This window comes from Paramisgurnus dabryanus, chromosome 22, assembly GCF_030506205.2.
Source record: "Paramisgurnus dabryanus chromosome 22, PD_genome_1.1, whole genome shotgun sequence".
NCBI lineage: Eukaryota > Metazoa > Chordata > Actinopteri > Cypriniformes > Cobitidae > Paramisgurnus > Paramisgurnus dabryanus.
The window spans coordinates 23587217-23606604 of record NC_133358.1 but is presented as its reverse complement, the minus strand read 5'-3'; the positions used below and the strand labels follow the sequence as shown (position 1 = coordinate 23606604).

Below are 19388 nucleotides of genomic sequence, written 5' to 3'. Positions count from 1 at the left end.
CTACTCCGTAAATGAATGTGGAAAACTCTCCGTATTTCGGATGCTGCCTTGTTTCTGTTCTCCTCTTGTTCTTCATGTGAATGAATTCTCACAGGTTTCGTCGTCTAGGTTTGTTTGTGGGATCTAAATGGATTTCCGTCCGGCAGCTTCTTCCTTTCCTGTCGTCTTGCTCTAATTTTCTGTAATGTTGAGTTATCTTCTCTCTGATCTCACCCGTCATTTCTTTTCTCCTAACAAAAGATTATGACTGAGAAGCATGGGTTTGTGGGTAGGTGGGAGAGGTTTGGATGTGTTGTAGCTTCAGACATCTCTGTAATGGTGAGGCGTAATGGGTTGTATTTTACACAGTAGGCGCAGATGTGTCGTTTCAGATCCAAACCTTTCTCCAATCTTTTTTTTTTATTTTCAGAGGAACATGTTTTTTCTCACTAACAAGGCTTGTTTTGTCACTTCAGGAATGGTTGTAATGTTTTCATATTTGAACATGCTCGCACGTGGTGCATGATTTTCAGCCTCTTCAATGTTGGGATTTCAGAATTGGACTTCTGCGCAGTCTGTGTCTTATTTAACATATGTCTAAATCTTTCCCTTTGGTGTTTAACCTCAAAAATATTTAAGAGTTAAATTATCAAAATATGTTTAATCTTTGCTTAAGTCATTTTAATGAACTAGCAAAATCAAAGATTATTCACTTTGACCCAAAAATATATTGTAGACCTGACAATATTACATGTTAATCCAATTATTCAATTATTATGATACTCAAGCAAAGAGGAAACAGATTTGTTGTCATATGGCTACTAACACTCAGTCTGTCTGTCTGTCAGGTTGAAGAGCGTTCCAAGATGAACCGACAGAGTTCTCCAGCTCTTCAGCACAAAGTAGCCAATCGGATTTCCGATCCATCCCTACCCCCACGGTCCGAGTCCTTTAGCAGTGGAGGCATACAGCAGGCCCGAACGCCCCCAATGCACCGCACGGTAGAACCTCAGGTATCCGATATACCTCAGGTATTTCCTTCTAATCTCAGCTAAGTACAGATGTATCGATTAGTAACTGACCTCATATCTATCTCTCAGATGGCACACCTTGTTTCGGTGAAGTCTCATGGCTCCTCAATGACTGGATCTCAATCGCTCCACGATCAGTCATCTCAGGGCGTCTCAGCCTTCCAGGAGGGTGTGTCTCCACACCGTCCCCCGATGCCCCGTCAGAACTCTGACCCCACGTCAGAAACCCCAGCTCCACCGCCTCGCATCACCAGTCGAGATGATAAGTTTGACCGCAGCTCCTGGCTGAGACAAGAAGATGATGTCCCACCAAAGGTGGTGTCATATAATGAAAATTGATTTCGTCCATTAATTGATGTGTAAATAGTACTTAATTATAGTGGGGTATTGTTATATCTGGTTTGCATTTTACATCCTCAGGTCCCTCAAAGGACCACCTCCATATCACCTGCGCTGGTGAGGAAAAATTCCCCAGGTAATGGGCCTGGTGGACTGGGGCCAAGAACCGGCGCACATCTGATCCGAGCTAGGTACGTACATTTACTAGTCCCTCTTCTAGAATTTGAGATATTTTATAAATGTATGATTTCTTTACTTTTTATTCTGATCTGTTGTCAAGTGGAAAAGCATATTATGTCATGGCGTTAGTATTGCTAGCATCTATCCTATAAAAAGTTATACTGTAAATTGCTTTACTGTAACTTGGTAAAACAGGTAGCTAAATAAATGGGTGTCACTAGTCCACAGTTGTAATGTCACAACTATACTTTATAGACACGATGATAAATGGACTAACGAGAGACTTTTGAGTTGACTTTTGACAATCCAAAAGTTTTGATGTCTCATATTTCTAATAAGTCTTACTGTGATTTATACGAACATTTCCACATCTTCCACGTGTCCTAATGTTTCTATAGTAACCCAGACCTGCGGATTCCCATCGAGTCGGCCCTCCCGAGAACCAGCAGTGGGAGTTCATCCAGCTCCAGTACGCCCAGTTCTCAGGGTGGCTCCAGTGAGAGGAACCGGTTGGGAGGTGAGAGACCTCTAGAGACAATAAACCTGAAACGTGCTATCTGTAATTACAGCCCTAGTCTATGAACTGCAGAAAAAACAAACTCTGTATTTGGTTGACAGGGTCTGGAAAGCCTGAAGGATCTCCAGCGGTGTCCCAGGAGTCCAAGCCTAAAGCCCAAGAGGAGAACAGGGAGGTGACCAGACCCAGCCGACCAGCGGTAAGCAGTGACTTATTTCCCAAAATTGGGATGGTCAAAGTCTTAACTGTACTACAGTTATTTTTTAACTCTTAAAGAACTGTTTTCTGAGATCAGGATAAAACCAATCTGATCTAAATGGATTTACCAACATACTGTGCCATACTGTAATGGCAATAAAGCCAGTTGACCATCAGTCTTTCTGGAGACGCTGGTCAGCCGAAGAAAGTTTAGTTGGTGGGGTCAAGCCACCCACACCGAGGACCAGCATTCAAAGCTCAATATGCAGTATGCTGGGTAAACAGCTATGTACTAGTCCTTTTAGCAGGTTAGATGCAGTGTTGTACTTGAGTCCAAATCAAGACCATAGACATAGAGTGTAAAAGCGCACCTATTGTCCGATTCACGTTTTTACATTTCTTTTGGCGTGTAAGTGTGTGTTAGTACATGTTAACAAAATGCAAAAGGCACAAACCCCAAAGGAAACGATGACGCAAGTTATCGTCTCCAACGTAAATCTCTTTCTTGGACGACAACAAACACACGGATCGTAGGCAACAGTTTACTTCCTCGGATTGGTGATGTAGACAAGACCGACATTATCATAATTCCTCCCGCTTGGACTCACAGCCTGTAAGTTAACTCCTGTTAGCATTGCATTGTGAGCGAATCTTTAAAACATGGTAAGGAGTGTCACATTTCCTGCTGAAACCAGAGATATTCAGGCCAATCACAACGTACAGATTAGCTGGCCAATCAGGGACTCAGAGCTTTTCAAATCTGCACGTTTCAGGAAGTGTGAAATCTGGAGCTACAACAATGTACAGTATGTGGAAAATAATGTGTTTTTTGAACCATAAACCACACAAACGCATTGTATCAATCCAAATACACAAAATAACGTTGTTTTTAGAAATGAAATAGGTGGTCTTTAAGTCCAAGTCAAAACCGAGTCCAGATAAAGCTGGATGTGGACTCGAGTTGGACTCGACTACAACACTGGTTTGATGGATTATTCACTCTTCTTGACCGGAAGTTGCTTTTTTAATAACCATTTCTTCATTGAACATCTTGTTTAATCCGCTCAATTATTCATTCGCTCGCTTCGTTTTCGATTCCCCCTTCTCCAGGGTTATAAAAAAGCCATAGATGAGGTTAGTGACATCTGCCCACTTCATCCCTCTCTGCCTATGTTCTTACTCATTTACTGTCTCTGTCTCATCTATTTCTGTCAAACACTTCTCATGTCTTCAGTCTCTCTCATCAATATTTCGCGCCGCCTCTCATTCCTAAACTCTCTTCTGATCTTTCTGTCTGTCGCTCTCTTTCAAAGCTTCAGACGTCGTGTCAGTCACCGTCATTAGCCACATATTTCTCCATCACACCAATTTGTCACAGTCTTCACAGTGTCAGAAATCCTTCACGCCATTCAGAGTTTTCACCGTTACCTAAGCAACAGCTGGTCTAGGTCTGAAAAAGGGGATGCCTGATGGTTGCTTGTGAATGTACTTTGAGAGTTTAATAGTCATTCAATTGCATAGTTTACAGATATTAAGGGACAAACCAAGTAGTTGACCATATTAACACCATAATTTTTAAGGGATTAGCAAGTTGATTTACTCATGCAGTAGTAACTATAGCAGATTGTAGTAGTTGAATTCTGGTTGCTCAGTGTCATTGTCTCTCTATTTGGCTGCCTGGTGGTCTGCCGACAGGAGGAGCTGGTAAGACGGACAAAGAGCTGAAATACTCGATTCCTACTAACCCTCCTGCATGCAGGGCACAGGCCTCGGGAACGACCCCTAATTCTTTTTCTGTTCTCCTGTGCACGTGCTGGTTTATGCAGATGTGCATCATTTCTTTGAAATGATGGCAGACATTTTAAAAGTTAATTTTGGAATGTATTGCTTACTTATTTTGTTCGTAACAAGCCTTGAAGCCTCAGCGGTGCCTTTACGTGACCTTATTGCTCAGAGCAAAATTTAATCCATTACTAACAATTCAATGTAGTGTATGCTTTTCAGTTTTTAATGGGATAGTTTACCCAAAAATGAAAATTTGGCCATCATTTTTTCATCCTGTATGAATTTCTTTTTTCTGATGAACACAAAATAAGATATATTTTGATAAATGATTGTAAGCACACAGCTGATTGTAACTACTGACTTCCATAGTAGGAAAACAAATATTTTGGAAGTATTGTGATAAATGATAAAGAAGATATTTTGATAAATGATTGTAAGCGCACAGTTGACGGTACCCATCTAATATAGAAGTCAATTGTTACAATTAGCCCTGTGCTTACCATCATTTATTAAAATGTCTTCTTATTTTTTTCTCATGAGGATGAGAAAATGATGACAGAATTTTCATTTTTGGGTGAACTATCCCTTTAAGTTTAAAACTGAAGTAAAATACTTTATATCGGGTGAATTGTTTGTTTAATATGAAGGAATGAATGAAACCTCACACAGGTTTTTTGTATCTTTCTCCCCCTGCCGCTCCCTGAAGGACCTCACTGCTCTGGCCAAAGAACTCCGAGAGCTTCGAACCAATGAAGACACCAATCGCCCACCCAGGAAGGTGACTGATTACTCGTCGTCCAGTGAAGATTCTGAGAGCAGCGAGGAAGAGGATGGAGAAGGCGGGGCCCACGATGGGACAGTGCCAGTTAGCGATATTCCTCGTATCATGTAAGCATTTCAGTTTTAAAGGTCCCATTCTTTCTGTGTTTTTGAAGCTTTGTTTGTATTTACAGTGCGCAATATAACATGCATTCATGTTTCACGTGTAAAAAAACGTTATTTTTCACATAATTTACTTAAAGCGCTGTTTTCAGTGTGCTCAAAACAGGCTGATGTCTTCCTTGTTCTGATTGTGTAGCTAGTTTAGTATGTTGTGATTCGATAGGACGTATTCATGTGGGCTGAGTTTAGTCAAAAAACTGACGTCATTAAACGCGACCTTTTAATTAATTTGGTTGCCTCAATTTATGCAAAATGCATGTTCTCGCAAAACATATATGCTCTTTAATTTTGTGAGTTAAATGCCAAAGTGTTTACAAAAAGAGTTTGTTAGCTTTGAGGTGTATGTGTCAGTCATTGCTGTTTGCGCCAATGCAGTTATGTTGTTAGAAGTTGTGCTAATATTTATATTTAAAATATCTTTCTAAAATGTAGACCAACAATATTGATAAGATCTTAAATGATCAGAGATCTTAAAAGATCCTGTTATACAATTTAGATTCAGTTCAGGGGTATATTGAACAAGTTTAGGCCTTTGTATTGGTAAGAATATCACAATACATGGGTTACAATACACTGTGTTGCGCTACTTTCTAATACTGTAAAGCTTAGCAATATATATGGATATTTTCTATTTTCATAATATAATAGGATATAATTTTAGGAATGCTGCTATTGAGAACGCACCACCATATGCAAATCGTAGCAAAAACTATTTGTGGCGCACTCCTATGCGAGTACCTCCTGTCACTGTTTAAAGGAAAACACCACAGTTTTTCAATATTTTACTGTGTTCTTACCTCAATTTAGACAAATTAATACATACCTATCTTTATTCAATGCGTGCACTTAATCTTTGTACAGCGCACCGTGAATGTGTTAGCATTTAGCCTAGCCCCATTCATTTCCTTAGGATCCAAACAGGGATAAATTAAGAAGCCACCATACACTTCCATGTTTCCCAATTTAAAGACTGTTACAAGAGTAGTTATACAAGTATGGTGACACAAAACAAAATGTGGCGTTTTTTTTTTAAGCGGATAAAAAATGAGAAGTATATTGTATGGCGAAAGAGCACTTGGTTTGCAGCGCTAAGATGAGATAAGATGAATGCTATCTAGTGGTCAGGAATCGGGATGTTAACTCCAAATTAAACAATTGCCATGAATCTTGTACGATTTTTTTTTTAAATAAAAATCGTACATTGCATTTTTAAGAAACAATACAGTGTTCACAGTCTTTAAGTTTAAAAAAATATGTAAATATTTTATATATTAGGTGGGTGTGACGTTGACTAAAGGTTATTGTATATTTTTTTTAAAACAGTACTGTCCCAAACTCTTCTTTCGATAGTAAGGTCAACACAGAAAAGAAAATTAAGATCTTTTTTTACAGAAGTTTAATCAAAACCAGGTAATGTGTTACCATTTTCCTTTTTTCCCAACAGGCCTTCTGCTGGCCAGAGTGGCAATGACTCATTGGGCAACCAGGAAGATTTTCATCCCAATGATTCATTTGGCAAAAATTCACAAGACAGCTCCCTGATGATGCGAGAGGTATACTCGTCAGGTTCCTCTTCTGTTAGCCAAACCTCTTAAACTCATTCATTTATTGTGCCATGATTTTGTTTCTCTTTTCAGTTTACTGATTCATGTTTTTATTTTTTTGATTAGCTAGATATTTTGCTTATATTTTTATCATCATCATCCTTGCTTCTGAATTTTCCCCAAAAATTTGCTAAACGCTCGCCGACAGAGGCACTTGCTGTGCGTTTTTCCAAAAGTCTCTGCAAGGCGGCATAGACGTGGGTTTGGGTTCAAGGGCATTGCAGTAGTGTAGCCCCTACTCTTCTCTCTGTTCCTCTCTGCAGAAGCTTGGGGAAAGAAAGCTCGGTCATGCCGAGCGCAATGGTTTCCCCGGTAACTTCAATCTGCCTGATCTAGTACGGCAAAGCCACTCCCCCTCGGCCACGCCTGACACTGGGCGGCAATCTAGTGGGCAGGACCTGGACTCTGTGGCTGAAGTAGGTGACGAAAAAGCCTGGTGGAGCCACTTTGCACCCCAAACCTTAAAATTTCTAACCTGAAACATCTAATCAATCCCTGTTCAATTTTTCTGGCTGTGTCCTATGGCTGTAATTTCAAAAAGCCCAAAAACTCACATTTATTTTAAGTTTGTTTTCCATTTTTGCCACTTTGTTCTCATGCTTTTAGTATTTAATTTGCTGTCATTTAAGCTTACATATATGAGATATTCGAACAGAGTACCCTTTAAATAAGATGCTTTTCACTATGTAACATTTTGCCCTTTTAAATGTCCGTCTTTTGCTGCTTAATTGCTTTTTCTGCTAACACACGTATCAACTGTAGACATGCGTGCATGTTTGATTAGTTAATGCTAGAAATATATTTAGTACAAATGGCTATGTTTGGTATAAAGCACTGGCTTACATCTTAATCTATAGACTGCACAGTATGCATATACTTTAATTTTATCCAGATTAACGTGTTGTTTTATAGTTTCAAATTGTAAAATGCTTAAAAAGAAGATATAAAGTATGTCTCTAGTCTGTTAGTTCTTCACGATGTGGAAATTGAAAGGTCAAGCACATTGCATTGTGGGATACAGGCTTTTATCCACTGTGCTCTGTCGTATACTACACAGATTTGCAAATACAAAGTCATATTGGCACAGTTTGCGCAGTACACACAATAGGGCTGGGCAATATTTCGAGTTTTGGAAATATTTGTCTTTTCCCGTAGCGATATGGAAAAGACAAAACCATCTATGGTCTGACCCTCATTTGCAACCGAAAAACACTGTGGTCAGACATAAGAACCGTCCATGTTGTGCAGGTGTACATTTTCAAAAAGGGAGAAAGCCCTCATCTATGATTTAAGTTTTTTCATATGCTGTTTTAATAAAGGTGATCTTGACATCTCATATGAATTTAGGCGAATATCGCCCAGCCCTAATGCATACTATAATGCAGAAATGGTAATAGTAATAGTTGTAGGCTAGTACGCTGTTCCTAACATAGTCAATCAGCGTGAGCGTTTAAAGATATAATGGACCTCTAAGTTTGCATGCTGTGTGGATGCTTGTTTCTCCAAAATGCTGATTTTTCGATATTGGCAGTTTGGGATGGGGAGCGGATCCAAAGCCTCCTTCACTCCTTTTGTGGACCCAAGAGTGTATCAGACATCCCCAGATGATGAAGATAACCCTGCCTCAGGTAGGCTAACTTATATACCTACACTTTTGAAAAAAATATAAACTTTAAAAAGCAAGTTACCTTGTTGCATTAAAGGGACACTCCACTTTTTTGAAAATATGCAAATTTTCCGGCTCCCCAGAGTTAAACGTTTGATTCTTACCATTTTGGAATCCATTCAACTGATCTCCAGGTTTGGCATTACCACTTTTAGCATAGCCATGGGTGTAGCAGCGAAATGATATTACGCAGCAGCCGAAAATAGTCGCCTTGGTAATGTTCAATAGCAGGGGACTATTTTCAGGCACTGCGTAATATTGCGCCTCCTGCAGCCATGTTACGGCAGCAAAGTCCTTGATTATTACGCCAGAATGAGAGTATAGTTCATAGCCATATCGGCCTAGAAAATTGGGAAAATGGGAAAAATATTTAAACTTTTTGAGCATGATGTTAATGGTCTAATCAGATTCAATGGATTATGCTAAGCTATGCTAAAAGTGCTAGCGCCAGACCCGGAGATCATCTGAATGGATTACAAAATGGTAAAAATCTAATGTTTAACCCAAGGGGAGCTGGAAAATTAGCATAGTTTTTAAAAAGTGGAGTGTCTATTTAATTGAGAAAAATATTAGTTGCCAACTATTTTAACACAACTTTTTTGAGTTAACTAATATTTTTAGGTTGAATTAACAAAAATTTTTAAGGAAACCAAGTAACTTACTTTAAGTTGAACCAACAAATTTTTTTTAACAATGTGCCACTGCTATTTACCTTTGCTTCAATAATGACGTGCAAACTGTAGACCTGCCCATAAACTTGTTTTTACTCTTTTGCCACTTTTTTTTTAAGTTGCCAGCCAGCGCCATTTTTTATAATTTTCACTAAAGGTTACATCAGATTTCGAATGATGAAAAACCAATGAATGCTTTAGTGTTTTATAAGTAGGATAAGAGCGCCACCTAGTCGATAATAGCGGAAATATGGATTGCTGTAAAAACTCTTTATTGGCAGGGAAGCATTTTACATAATTGATGAGAGAGTTTACTTTTCCCGTCAATGGCGGAGAAAGAGTTAAGAACATATAAGATTTTGTACCTTTTACATGTGTGGTCTTTTTTTCTGTTCGTTATTTCATACGAACGTTTGGCTGTCCCATTTATTGTATGCAGCTCATTTTGCGGATGAACTCCTGCGGCACGAGCAGGAACAGGAACAAGCTCGGCTGAACGAGGCACGGAAAATTTCCGTCGTCAATGTCAATCCCACCAATATCCGGCCCCACACTGACACCCCGGAAATTCGCAAGTACAAGAAGCGTTTCAACTCCGAGATCCTATGTGCGGCATTGTGGGGTGAGTCTAAACACGTTATGCTGCTTTACGGACCTTGCATACATATTTTTAAGATACAAATACTTATGTGACCTTTTTATCAAAGTTCTTATAGCCATGGCAATAATAACAACAATAATTTCAATTTTTGACATTAACCTACTCAAGTCAATATTAAAGATATTAAGGTTATATTTTCATTCTTTTCATTGGTTTTATGTAGAAACGTCACGACTGTAGCTGGGTTTTTACAGACTGGATCACACATGCCTGTGTTTGTTTCCCGTAGGTGTAAATTTGCTGGTAGGAACGGAGAATGGACTTATGTTATTAGATCGCAGTGGACAGGGGAAAGTCTACAATCTGATCAGCCGTCGACGCTTTCAGCAGATGGATGTGCTTGAGGGTCTCAATGTCCTGGTCACGATATCAGGTAAATTCATTTGCAATAAATCTAATTGTGTGTCACATACAGATTTGGTATCGGATCATCACTCTTCCTCTTGTTCTTTCACAGGTAAAAAGAATAAACTGAGGGTCTATTACCTGTCATGGCTCAGAAACAGGATACTTCACAATGACCCCGAGGTTGAGAAAAAACAAGGCTGGATTACGGTTGGGGACCTCGAGGGGTGTGTCCACTATAAAGTCGGTATGTCACCTTAGGCCATTTAACTAATTACTCTTTTTAATACTACAATAATTGATGCAATTTTATGAAAAACAAAACAAACACTAAAATGTGTATTTATTAAGGGTTAACCGATATGGGTTATATAATAAATATACAAAGCTGTCGAAACATTAGTAAAATATGCACAAAAAATTTATATAAACATTTTCAGGCAATATGGTTGGTTGGTTATGGTTAAAATACTGATATCCCAGTTAAATTAAGCACTTTTTTAGCATTGCTGTATTTATTTGGTCAGCTATCCAAAAAAAAAAAATTCTCATGACAAATGGGAGACGAGTCATTATTTTTGCTTTTTTTAGACATTACTAACCTCAACTATTTGCTTGGCCCAATATATTAATCTACGACTAATAGTGATACTGAAAATGCCTTCTGTTTTAAAGCATAATATATCTACATTTTTTTTTATTTAACAGTCAAATATGAGAGGATTAAGTTCTTGGTGATTGCTTTGAAAAATTCAGTGGAGATTTACGCCTGGGCTCCAAAACCCTACCACAAATTTATGGCTTTCAAGGTAAGAGAGAGGTCTGGTCCAGATAGACCCCTTTTACCCCCTTTTAGGAAGAGCAGCTGTGCAATCTTTTTGTATTAAATTGCATTAGTTTAAAAGAAAGTAGGTTGTAGACTTCAACCTGGCAGGCTGGCACAAAATGTGCAAATTAAGTAGCTATTTTTGTCCTTCCGCCGTGAGTGTTCAGAGAATTATAACACCTGCAAGGAGAATATATCTTGGTTAACATCATTACATTTACGTACAACACTATCGTTCAATTTGTCAGCATCTGCATCTTTCCAAAGTCTTTCACAGATCTACAGCACAAGCCCCAGCTGGTTGACCTCACAGTGGAAGAGGGGCAGAGGTTAAAGGTCATCTACGGCTCCAGCGTCGGTTTTCACGTGATAGACGTCGATTCCGGGAACCCGTATGATATCTACATTCCGTCCCACGTAAGTGAAGATGCGCAGGGCGGAGGCAGCCCTTCCCTCCTAGTCCTTACCCTGATTCCATTGGACTTTTTAGTAAGACCATTTCTTCCCCGGGGACACAGCACATAGCGCTTATGCTTGTATCGTGTATGTCTTCTAATTACAGCTGGGGTCCAAATGTTAAGTATAAATTTACATTATACTAACATAAATTAACAATAAACAAAATTATATGTGACCATAAATTAACTAGATTAAATGACCATAAACCTGATTAATAATTGCAGTAAAATTGTTTATTAAAATTTTTTTAAAGAGCCACAAGTTCTTATGTGGCATTCACACCAGATGCGGAAAAGTGATTTGCATGTTAAGTCAATGCAAATACGTGAATAGGCATCCTGTGACGCACGAATGGCGCAGTGCAAATGAGGCCAAAGGCGCGGAGCGAGCAGCGTTGAAAATGTGAACTTTGGCGGATATTCAACCACGTTAACCAATCCTAGTAGTGACGTGGTTACAGGGAGCGAGCGGAGTCGCAGAAGCCCCTCCCATGATGCAAATTTCCACGTGAATGTCTTGAATGACAAGAATTTCACGCGCGAATGAAGCGAGTAAACCCAAAACTACGCACAAATAGCGCGTTTTTTTTCGCCTCTACTGCGGCTGGTGTGAATGTGGGTTCACACCAGCCGTGTTTGAGGCGTCAAATTCGCGTCTACCGCGTCTAGTTTGCGGTTTGAACATTTTGAGTTTACTCGCTTCATTCATGTGTGAAATTCTAGTCATCGAGACATTGACACGGAAATTCGCGTCATGGGAGGGGCTTCTGCGACTTATACGCTTGCTTCCTTTAATCACGTCACATACTAGAGCAAGCTCCTGATTGGTTAACGCGGTGCGTTTTCCGCCAAAGTTCAATATTTTAAACTCAATTCGTGCTAAACGCCTCATTCACGCCGTGAGACCTCCAGACGTGTGAGACCTCGAGACGCGTTGATGCTTAACATTGAAATCACTCACTTGACGCCTCTACCGCAGCTGGTGTGAACTCAGCATAATGCATAACTGCGTACTTGCAGACTAAAGGTCAAAGTACGGTCCATTTTTATGTTTATGCGAGGGTCACGCATGTGATGTGGCCCAGGAGATGCATTGCATTTTGTCGCAATGCGCATGCGACTACTATATGTATACACGTACGAATGAAATAAAAGGCTTTGCGTTTGACCGTGTGCTTACGTTTGCGTACATTTAAAAAACAGACTATACTTTGAGCTTAGAATGACCTTAAAGGGGACAGAGAATGAAAAACCATTTTTACCTTGTCTTTGTTAAATATTGGTAGTCTACCCGCATTCACAAACGTACAAAAAGTGCTAGACATGCTAAACATCTCAGTCTCAGAAATTCCTCTTTTAGAAATGTTGGCCAGAAAACGGCCCAATCTGAAAAACTGATGCTTATGACATCACAGGCATCTAACTGCTCCCCCACTTTAAAATAATTGGTTACATTTTTGAGTGGCAGCAAAGTCAGCCAATCAGTAATGAGATTGCAAGTTAAGCCAGTAGGGGGAGCCAAATAGGTGCAAAACCACTTGTTTAAAATCCACCACCCTAATAGAGCTATCTGAGAGAGGTTTTTAGGAAGCTTCTAAGGCATTACAGACCCAAACAAACATTTTTTTGTCCACTTGTCACATCACAGAACAAGGATAAATACCTCGTTCAATCATTCTATGTCACCTTTACAAAACTACCTAAATAGTTTAATTTCTAATTCAGTGTAATTCACTCACTATTTGAGGTTTTGGTCAAATTGTTTGGACCCTGATTATTTAAGTGCAGTGTGTGTGAATGTGCAGTGTGTATGAATGGTGAATAAATTTTCATAAGACAAGGTCTCACTGTACTGCAAGTAACTGATGTTGTTGTTACATTATATTATTAAATGTGATCGAAAAATATCTCCACTGTAAGAGGGAAAACCTCTCCCCGATCTACGACCTTTGACAAACCAAACTTCTATGCAAAAAGTCGAACCTATGTGTTCCAGTGCCCCAATAGTGTTAGTGGGCGGTTTTGGGTCAGGTTGCCCAGGTGTGTCGGTGTGGTCGAGTGGAGGGCAGGAGTCTTGATTGTTGCAGCAGTTTCCACCCCAAACTCTGGCCACCCACAGCAGAGACAGTGGAGCAGAAACATAAATGTCAGGGCTGGACCGGGAAGGGGGGTGGGAAAGAAAGCGTCACCTGGTGGGGATTGTTTTGCACTACGCCTCGTTTTTGTCACCCCAAGGCTCATGTACGCCCAACCCTCCCTCCCCAGATTCAGGGCAGTGTTTCCCCTCACGCCATTGTGGTGCTTCCCAAGACCGACGGTATGGAGATGCTTCTGTGCTATGAAGATGAGGGGGTCTATGTGAACACATACGGCAGAATCACTAAAGACGTGGTGCTCCAGTGGGGAGAGATGCCCACCTCTGTTGGTAGGTTTGGTTGTTTATTTCACACAAAAGCTCCTCTTCTTCTTGTAGAGCACTGATGCTGGTCCGTGCAATTGCGCTTGACCTTTCCCGAAATCCCTAAAAACCTTTAGTGAAGCTTCTCACGGAAAACCTTTCCACACTTTCCTATCTGCCTAAACCTTTGTGTTTGTCTGTATGTCTCACATTTACATTTTCCTGTATGATGTTTTGTTGATAAAACCAACCAGGCCCACACCGAATCTGTGCTCGCAAACACATCTCACATTTCTTTAAAACATGATATGCCATTCATAAAATCGCATATATATATATTCTCCCCTTTGGGTGTTTGGCTCATAAAATGTTTTGGTTAATTTGAGAATGCCAATAGTTTCTGGTTGCCTTTTAACAATGTGGTAAATGTTCAAATAAAAACATTCACCGATTCTGCCTGGGCCTGGTAATAACCCATTTATAAAATGTAAGCATGTATAATTTAGTAAAATAAGTTCCTTTTGATTCTTCATGAAGTAAATGTTTTTACATTTAAAGTCAACATGAAATTGATTGCCCCTATTTACTTTCCTGATACAGTTTCTGGTCATTACGTAATAAATATGTCAGCCAATAGCTGTTAAGCCAAAGTTATCGAGCACAAGATTTGGCAAGATGTTATAAAGGCTAAATTACTTAAAAACCGTAACCTAAAACAAAAGTTAAGGTGATAATAAACAAGTAACAATGGATTGGAAACCGTAGATCTTTGATAGCCAATTTGGCCCATAGCGTTCACGTCCAAATCACGTCCAGGCCTATGTCTTTGTTTTCATTGGATATTTTGTAACATAGAAATGTCATCTTACCCAAGTAAAGTAGGATGCAAAAACCATTTCATGTTGATTTGAGAGTCCATCAGTTTAACTGTAATATTGTTGTTTTTCAACATTATTATTTTGAAATGTTTTATAATCATCATGTGCGCCATTTGTTAGTTTTTGGCTTTGCTGAATTTGTTTGTTTACTCATCAGCGAACAATGTGTTACGATTTAGTTTTGTCACTGTTGTGTGTGTTTGCAAGAATTACAGGGATTGAAATGTAGAGAGGCGCCCAACTTTTTGTTCTTATTGAATAATAATTTCATCTAAATTGTCAATTCTTCGCTCATAACAAGAATAAATTTCAGTAGCAAAGAAAGTCAAAACAACCCAGTACCATCAGTATCTCGATAAAGGACATCATATCATTTCCAGACGCAGAAAGTCGTAGGAGACCGTGTATTGTATTCATTGAGATGCTACTATACCCTTATCCATCAAATATAACATGAAAAACAAAAATATGCTCAGAAACTGCTGCAATAATGGCCTCCTGATGATGTGGGGCGGCTTTAGCAGGTCTTTTCTTAAATAAACCTGGGCTGCTTTTAAGTTGCTGTTGGACGTCAGAAGTCGTTGAGGAACGGGGTGTTATAACAATGCACTTTTCATTCCAGTGAGTGTCAACGCTTTCCTGTCACGTGTTTTTTCTTTTTTTGTTTATCACCCCCACCCCTCCTGCAGCTTACATCCACTCCAACCAGATCATGGGCTGGGGAGAGAAAGCCATTGAGATCCGCTCCGTGGAAACGGGACACCTCGACGGAGTTTTCATGCACAAGCGAGCTCAGCGACTAAAGTTCCTTTCAGAGAGAAACGATAAAGTACGTTTGCGTGACAGTGCTTACAGTATTTGGGAGCTGGGGTATGGGAGACCAGGGGATGTTACAGATTATAAATAAATATGTCATTGAATATTACTAATGAATATGTGACCCTGGACCACAAAACCTTAAAGGATCACACCACCGTTTTTCAATATTTTACTCTGTTCTTACCTCAACTTAGATGAATTAATACATACCTATCTTTTTTCAATGCGTGCACTTTTAATCTTTGTACAGCCTTCTTGAATGTGTTAGCATTTAGCCTAGCCCCATTCATTCCTATGGCTCCAAACAAAAGTTTTATTTTGTGCCACCATACTTACTCGTGTAACTACTCATGTGACAGTCTTTAAATAGGGAAAACATGGAAGTATTAATTGGCTTTTAAATTCATCTGTTTGGAGCCATAGGAATGAATGGGGCTAGGCTAAACGCTAACACATTCAAGAAGCGCTGTACAAAGATACGGATGTATTAATTTGTCTAAGTTGAGGTAAGAACATAGTAAAATATTGAAGAAAAATGGTGCACTCTTTAAACGAATGTGTAATAAAAAACAATATCTAGTGCAGATAGTTATTTAAACATGTATTATTAATAAATTAAAACATTAGTACCAAAGGCGAAAGCTATTCAGCACTAAAGCAATATTATTACTTATTAATTGTTGTTTTTATTCAGTGATTTTATTGTTTTTTTTTTACTGTTGGCACATAAAAAAAGTTTTTTGGAAGTTTAAATCGGTAAAAAATTGAGAATGTTCTTAGTTTACATGAAAAGCTATAGAAAATCCAAAATTGTCTATAACAAAAAGCAATAGATTATAATAGTCTACAGGTTTTTGATATAACAAAGAAACTTTAAATAATGACCTTGCTCCATCTGGACTCTTTTCTTTTTGTTGCAGGTGTTCTTTGCCTCGGTCAGATCAGGAGGCAGCAGCCAAGTTTTCTTCATGACCTTAAACAGAAACTCCATGATGAATTGGTAATTCATCCACGCCCTTCCCTGCATTGTATCCGTGGACCTTTTCTGCTTTATTGAAAAGTGTGAAAAAAGGAAAGACAGGCAGAAAATCCAGGTGTGCCAGACACAATACGGCAAGCAGAACAAAACTTTCCCGGGTCCTTCCCAGAAGAGTCAAAGACGGATCAAACCCAACTCCACAGCCAAAATCTGGACGCCTCCACAAACAGCAAAGAGGCTCCAGAGAAGAACAACCGGTTATTTTTTATGGCTCTTTCGTTGATGTACGTGGGGTTGTAATGTTTTTGTCATTGCAAATATGTATCTAGATTCTTCTGGAGACGATTAGTAAAAGACTGAAATTATGGGATTCAGAAGAGTGAATATTAAAGCAAGCGATTTGTACTGTTAAGACACTTTTGACACAATTTATCACCGTGGCCGTCAACGCCGGTGAGACTTCCCCAGTGGGGTGTGATTTGTGTGTTCGAATATTTACACCCCAGACTTTTGTGGGCATATTTCATCCACACTTTGCTTTTTAAAACAAAACACAATCTTTTTCATGTTTCAGCTCGGAATGCACACGGATGTTTGTGATACCGGCCTAATGTGTGAATTTAAATGATATTTAAGACTTGTATGATACTTGATTCATGACTACATTATATTGGAGCAGACACACCTTGGGCTGTACACAAAATGCCTTAAATATGAATTTAAATGCTGCTCGATTTTATTTTGATGTTTGTGCGTATTTCTGTAAAAAAAGGGAAATATGGTAATTGATATGGACGTATAATGGAAATATGCATGGTCTACTCTGATCCTAAACATTAATAATGTGCATTCCTAGTTCATTTTCAAAGGTCTGTAGTATTTAAGATCAACCTGCACTGTAAAAAGTGTTAGATCTACTTCAATTGGTAACACCTAAATTAGGTAACACCTAAAAAATTTAGTTTTTTTAAGTGAAAAATACTGTAAGTGAAAAATTGAAGGTGTTACCCATTAAAATAATTTTTTAAGTTAAGATCCAACTTTTTACAGTGTGTGATCAGGCACTGTTTTTTGTGCTCAGGGAAATGGTGCTTCTCAGACCTTACACAATGAAACTTCGTGGGGCACTCTTAGCGTTTAAGAGTTGCAAAATGCATTGTTGTGTATTGCAGGTTAACCTCTTTATTGATCCTATACGTGCATCAAAAGACATTTTTGATGTTGGAGTGAATCTAAACTGCAGGAATGACTTTTTATCAAAACCACAGTGCAGCGTAACGCAGACCGAGCACTTGATCTTTAAATACTACAGAGTTTTGTACTGAAACATCAAAAAGTAAAGTACATTATAATATCTCACAATAGCTGTGTTAGAGTGTGTGCACTATGTATGTGTAGATATGTGCATATGAATGAATGAATCATGTAAAGCTTTCCACCAACATTACAAAAAAGTGTAGTTGTGTTATCATCAACATACCAGCAGTCTGTAATTGTTGAGGAAGGGGGTGAAACGCCCCTCCACGTGTCATTTAGATAAGAATGTGCTGCGGTTTTGACGTTTATGTTCGCACAACTCTCAGCAAAGTGCAATAAAGGCCAAGGGAATAGAGACGTGGTGAGTAAAGCCCTCACTTTTCCTCAAATTAAGGATCTTTAATCTCCTCCTATATATATATATATATATATATATATATATATATATATAGAGGGGCGTTCAACAACACTCTCTGTAAATATCCTGCCTCTGAAATGAATGCATTTGAAACTGTGAGGGTGTGACAGTCTTGTGTGATGTTATTCGTGGCTCTGTATAAGATCCTCTTCCTCCAAATGTATCACAGATGTGGACTCAATTTGAAGATTATGTGCGATTCACATCCGAATCGGTGAACAAACGGTAGTGTTTTGTAAGTAGAGCTTCCCTTTTGGCTACCTCGTTTCTGTTCACCGGTTGAATCGGTTCAGTTTTTTATGTGGATGATGAACATTGATGCCGTACATAAAACCTCTATATGTGACACAGTATAAGGCAATAGTCAAGACCGTAGGTTTAAGGGGGAAGTATTTCTTCTATGGGGGTTTATTATATCTTTTTAAAATTCAACTGATAGACCAGTACATTGTTTTTTTTCTTTTTGAAATTTTTTGTCAAATCTGAATAGGTATTTTACATCAATACAACAATTGGCTTTAAACGTACTTATTAGTAAACGTAAAAAAAAGTTTTTTATGCAGAGGTGATTCAAGTATGGACTATGTGAAAATTTCATTAAAAAGGTTAAATCTTTTTAAATCATGGTGCAATAGCCTATATCTTTTTCAATGAACACCCAATACGAGCCTACACTTCACAATAATAGACTTGATGTCTTTTAAAATGACAGCATTCTATTAAAATATATGGAATAAATAAATAACAAAAAATTCTTCAGTATACTTGCATTTGTATACATTTTCATTGCCGTTTTGGAATGCCAATAGTGTGTAAAATTTACTTAACTGGAAACTTGCCCTGCAAATTGAACTCCATATGGTTGTATGTGCAGGATTTCTGTCTCCCCTATTCGTTATCAGATCTTTTCCAATTTATCAACACATGTTAACTGTGAGGTTGGTTGATTTCATTCTTTCATGCACCATCTCCAATGTGGTTGCATTGTATCTTTTTTTTTAAATGTGTTATACATTGACTGGACGTTGATACAGTAAGTACATCCTTTAATATTCAGGTTAAATCAGTTGTTGATATAATTCTTTTATTATTTTGTGCATTAAACTATGATTTATAGCACAATGAGTATTCTGGATTTTTTTTTTTTATGGTTGCTCCTCTGTTTGTGTTTGGGAGAATGTGTGTGTTAAACATTTTAGAAGCCTGTAAAACTACCAATAGAGAAGCCAAAACGGAAATATTCACACTAAGAGTAGGAATGGTGAGGGTTTTTCATCTTAAACTGAACATATCATTTTTGTTTGTTCAAAATATGTTTCCATGATGATAATATTAAGTGATAGGCTATGGTAATTTTAACAACATATTTAAGGCTAAGAAACTAAAATGGGTGGTTATCCCGCATAACTGTAAATGTAGCTCGGACTTTTAAGAGAC

The 19388-nt window shown here is 38.5% G+C and overlaps 1 protein-coding gene across 6 annotated transcripts in view; it reads left to right on the top strand.

The window, feature by feature from the left end:
* Window positions 1-16578, top strand: part of tnikb (TRAF2 and NCK interacting kinase b) — a 60926-nt gene extending 44348 nt beyond the window's left edge. For 4 of the 6 annotated variants that reach the window (XM_065258422.1, XM_065258426.1, XM_065258421.1 and 1 more), the window contains 17 exons: window positions 828-992; window positions 1080-1325; window positions 1431-1540; window positions 1928-2046; window positions 2148-2245; window positions 4736-4917; window positions 6416-6524; window positions 6839-6991; window positions 8107-8203; window positions 9352-9534; window positions 9803-9946; window positions 10031-10165; window positions 10627-10727; window positions 11012-11161; window positions 13468-13627; window positions 15168-15307; window positions 16218-16578. In XM_065258422.1, coding sequence (XP_065114494.1) covers window positions 828-992; window positions 1080-1325; window positions 1431-1540; window positions 1928-2046; window positions 2148-2245; window positions 4736-4917; window positions 6416-6524; window positions 6839-6991; window positions 8107-8203; window positions 9352-9534; window positions 9803-9946; window positions 10031-10165; window positions 10627-10727; window positions 11012-11161; window positions 13468-13627; window positions 15168-15307; window positions 16218-16301 — 2376 coding nt within the window. In that variant the 3' untranslated portion in view covers window positions 16302-16578. The remainder of the gene's footprint in view (window positions 1-827; window positions 993-1079; window positions 1326-1430; window positions 1541-1927; window positions 2047-2147; window positions 2246-4735; window positions 4918-6415; window positions 6525-6838; window positions 6992-8106; window positions 8204-9351; window positions 9535-9802; window positions 9947-10030; window positions 10166-10626; window positions 10728-11011; window positions 11162-13467; window positions 13628-15167; window positions 15308-16217) is intronic. The other 2 variants (XM_065258424.1, XM_065258423.1) reach the window with 2 other exon arrangements.
* Window positions 16579-19388: the final 2810 nt, after the last annotated feature.